The sequence below is a fragment of the Dendroctonus ponderosae genome, unplaced genomic scaffold (assembly GCF_020466585.1).
Source record: "Dendroctonus ponderosae isolate FM_Combo_2020 unplaced genomic scaffold, Dpon_F_20191213v2 Dpon_F_20191213_3, whole genome shotgun sequence".
In the NCBI taxonomy this organism is placed as follows: Eukaryota; Metazoa; Arthropoda; class Insecta; order Coleoptera; family Curculionidae; genus Dendroctonus; species Dendroctonus ponderosae.
In genome coordinates this window covers 13,475,596-13,477,808 of record NW_026018508.1, presented here as the reverse complement: position 1 = coordinate 13,477,808, position 2,213 = coordinate 13,475,596, and the positions used below count along the sequence as shown (strand labels likewise).

Here is a 2,213-nt window from a genome sequence, read left to right as displayed (position 1 = left end):
AAAAATTAAAATTTTCTCAAAATGTCTTAAATTTTACATCATTTTCATCTCACGGACGCGATGAATGCATCGAACTCCTTGAAAAACATGCTAGAAGTTTCAGATCCGAAATAATCGACATTTTAGGCACATTTTAAGCGTTTTTGACCGCTCACGATCTTTAGCCGACGATTTCTTCCTTATTATTGACCCAAACACTTTATAAATGTATATTTCTGACCTTCTTACGTCGACACGAATCGATTGAACTGAAGAAACACGCATGTGAAATTTTGATTTTTGATCGAAACTTTTCCAAGGGTGGGGGTCGATTTTTTGAAAAAATAACAATTTTCTCAAAACGTCTTAAATTTTACATCATTTTCAGCTCACGGACGCGAGGAATGCATCGAACTCGTTGAAAAACATGATAAAAGTTTCAGATCGAAATAATAGACATTTTCAGCACATTTTAAGCGTTTTTTGAGAGTTCACGATCTTTAGCCGACGATTTCTTCCTTATTATTGACCCAAACACTTTACAAATGCAAATTTGTGACCTTCTTACGTCGAAAGGAATCGATTGAGCTCAAAAAACACGCATGTGAAATTTTGATTTTTGATCGAAATTTGTCCAAGGGTGGAGGTCGACTTTTCTGAAAAAATTAAAATTTTCTCAAAATGTCCTAAATTTTACATAATTTTCATCTCACGGACGCGAGGAATGCATCAAACTCCTTGAAAAACATGGTAGAAGTTCAGATCCAAAATAATCGATATTTTAGGCACATTTTAAGCATTTTTTGAGCGTTCATAATCTTTAGCCGACGGTTCACGATTTTCCAAGAAGGTCATTTTTTTTTACGCTTGCTTCTTTGGTGGGTATGCGGTATGAATCACCCTGTATGCCATTTGTACCAAAACCAATAATATGTGGTTTGAAAGCTTCACAAAACTGTTTTGTTTATAATGAGTTTTTGAGCATCTCGCAGAACATGCCTTGGGTATTTGAGCCAACCATCCTTGAAACGATTCGTGAACGTTAAACCGCAAAAATTTACAAAAATTAACCTTGAAATCCTCCGGAGGTAACAAAATTCAATAAAGGCAGGTTGCTGGTAGTGGTGTTTGAACATTTCGAACAAGGTTGATGATGAATGTGAATGAACTGGGCCGACTAGTAAAGGAAATGGGTGGAAAATTCAGAAAACCAGAAACAGTTATCTGAAAAGTGCAAGGTCATCTAGCAGCTAGTTCTTTGTTTGTTAATAGGAGGCGGATTATTATATCGTATGATTTTCTTAGCAAGTTTAGGCAGGGGAACTAGTAGGTATTTGGGAACACAGCTGCTTACTTGGAGAGCCATCAATTGATGCCGATGACGGGATAATTAGCATTTGTGTATTCAAATGATGAAAAAAAGCGAAACTATTAGTCGGCTGATTGCTGTCGTCATTAGATTAGAACAAGTTTGAGTTAAAGGAACGCAAAGTTATACTATGAAGTGGCCGGTATTAAGCTAATTGCGCAAACCCGTTTCTCTACTGTATCATCCGCTTAATCTCCTGAAGTTGTATATGATTTTTTGCTTTATAATCCTCCGGCACGATTGACCAGTTTGTGCGCCTCGAACTCGCCCAAATTCAACGAAAATCTGTCCATCCAAAGATCCTGCACACTTAAGACTTACCATGATCCGCTTTATGAGCCTGGCAAATCCCAACAAGCACTAAAACACAAACGCACAAACAAAAAGAACCGCACAGCGAGTACCCAACTCTCGCCATGTTCACGAGCACGACTGACAAGACAGCCGTCTTGAATCTAGAGAATGTTGAAGAACTGAAGAAACCAATAACCCACTAGACTATTCTGAACGAAAGCCTTGACGTCATTTCAGCACTTCCAAGCGACCAGAGGAAACAGCAAAGCGGAGCTTTTTTGGCAAAATGGTACTTGCTTTGGGCACTTGCCTGCGCTTGATTACTTGGGTACTATTTAAATAAATCCAGCAGACGAAACGGGAAATTCAACCCACAGCCGAGTAGAAACGAGCGTTAAAACGTGGTTGCTTGAACGCGACTTTAGTATATAGTTTTTCGTATTTTTGTGCTACCTATTGGCTCTTGCGGGTCGTACTGGGTCATACTGGGTCATAGACATAGAACAAGCCGAAAGGACGCATACTCTCTGACATAAATACAGACGGGCAGAGATAAAAGAACATACAAAAT

The 2,213-nt window shown here is 38.7% G+C and overlaps 1 protein-coding gene across 1 annotated transcript in view; it reads right to left on the bottom strand.

Annotated features, from left to right (window-relative positions):
• Positions 1–2,102, bottom strand: part of LOC109537419 (plexin domain-containing protein 2) — a gene marked incomplete in the record, with an annotated part of 8,007 nt that extends 5,905 nt beyond the window's left edge. Inside the window, 1 exon segment of the mRNA XM_048665088.1 lies at positions 1,670–2,102. Within this exon segment, the coding sequence (XP_048521045.1) occupies positions 1,670–1,766 (97 nt within the window).
• Positions 2,103–2,213: the final 111 nt, after the last annotated feature.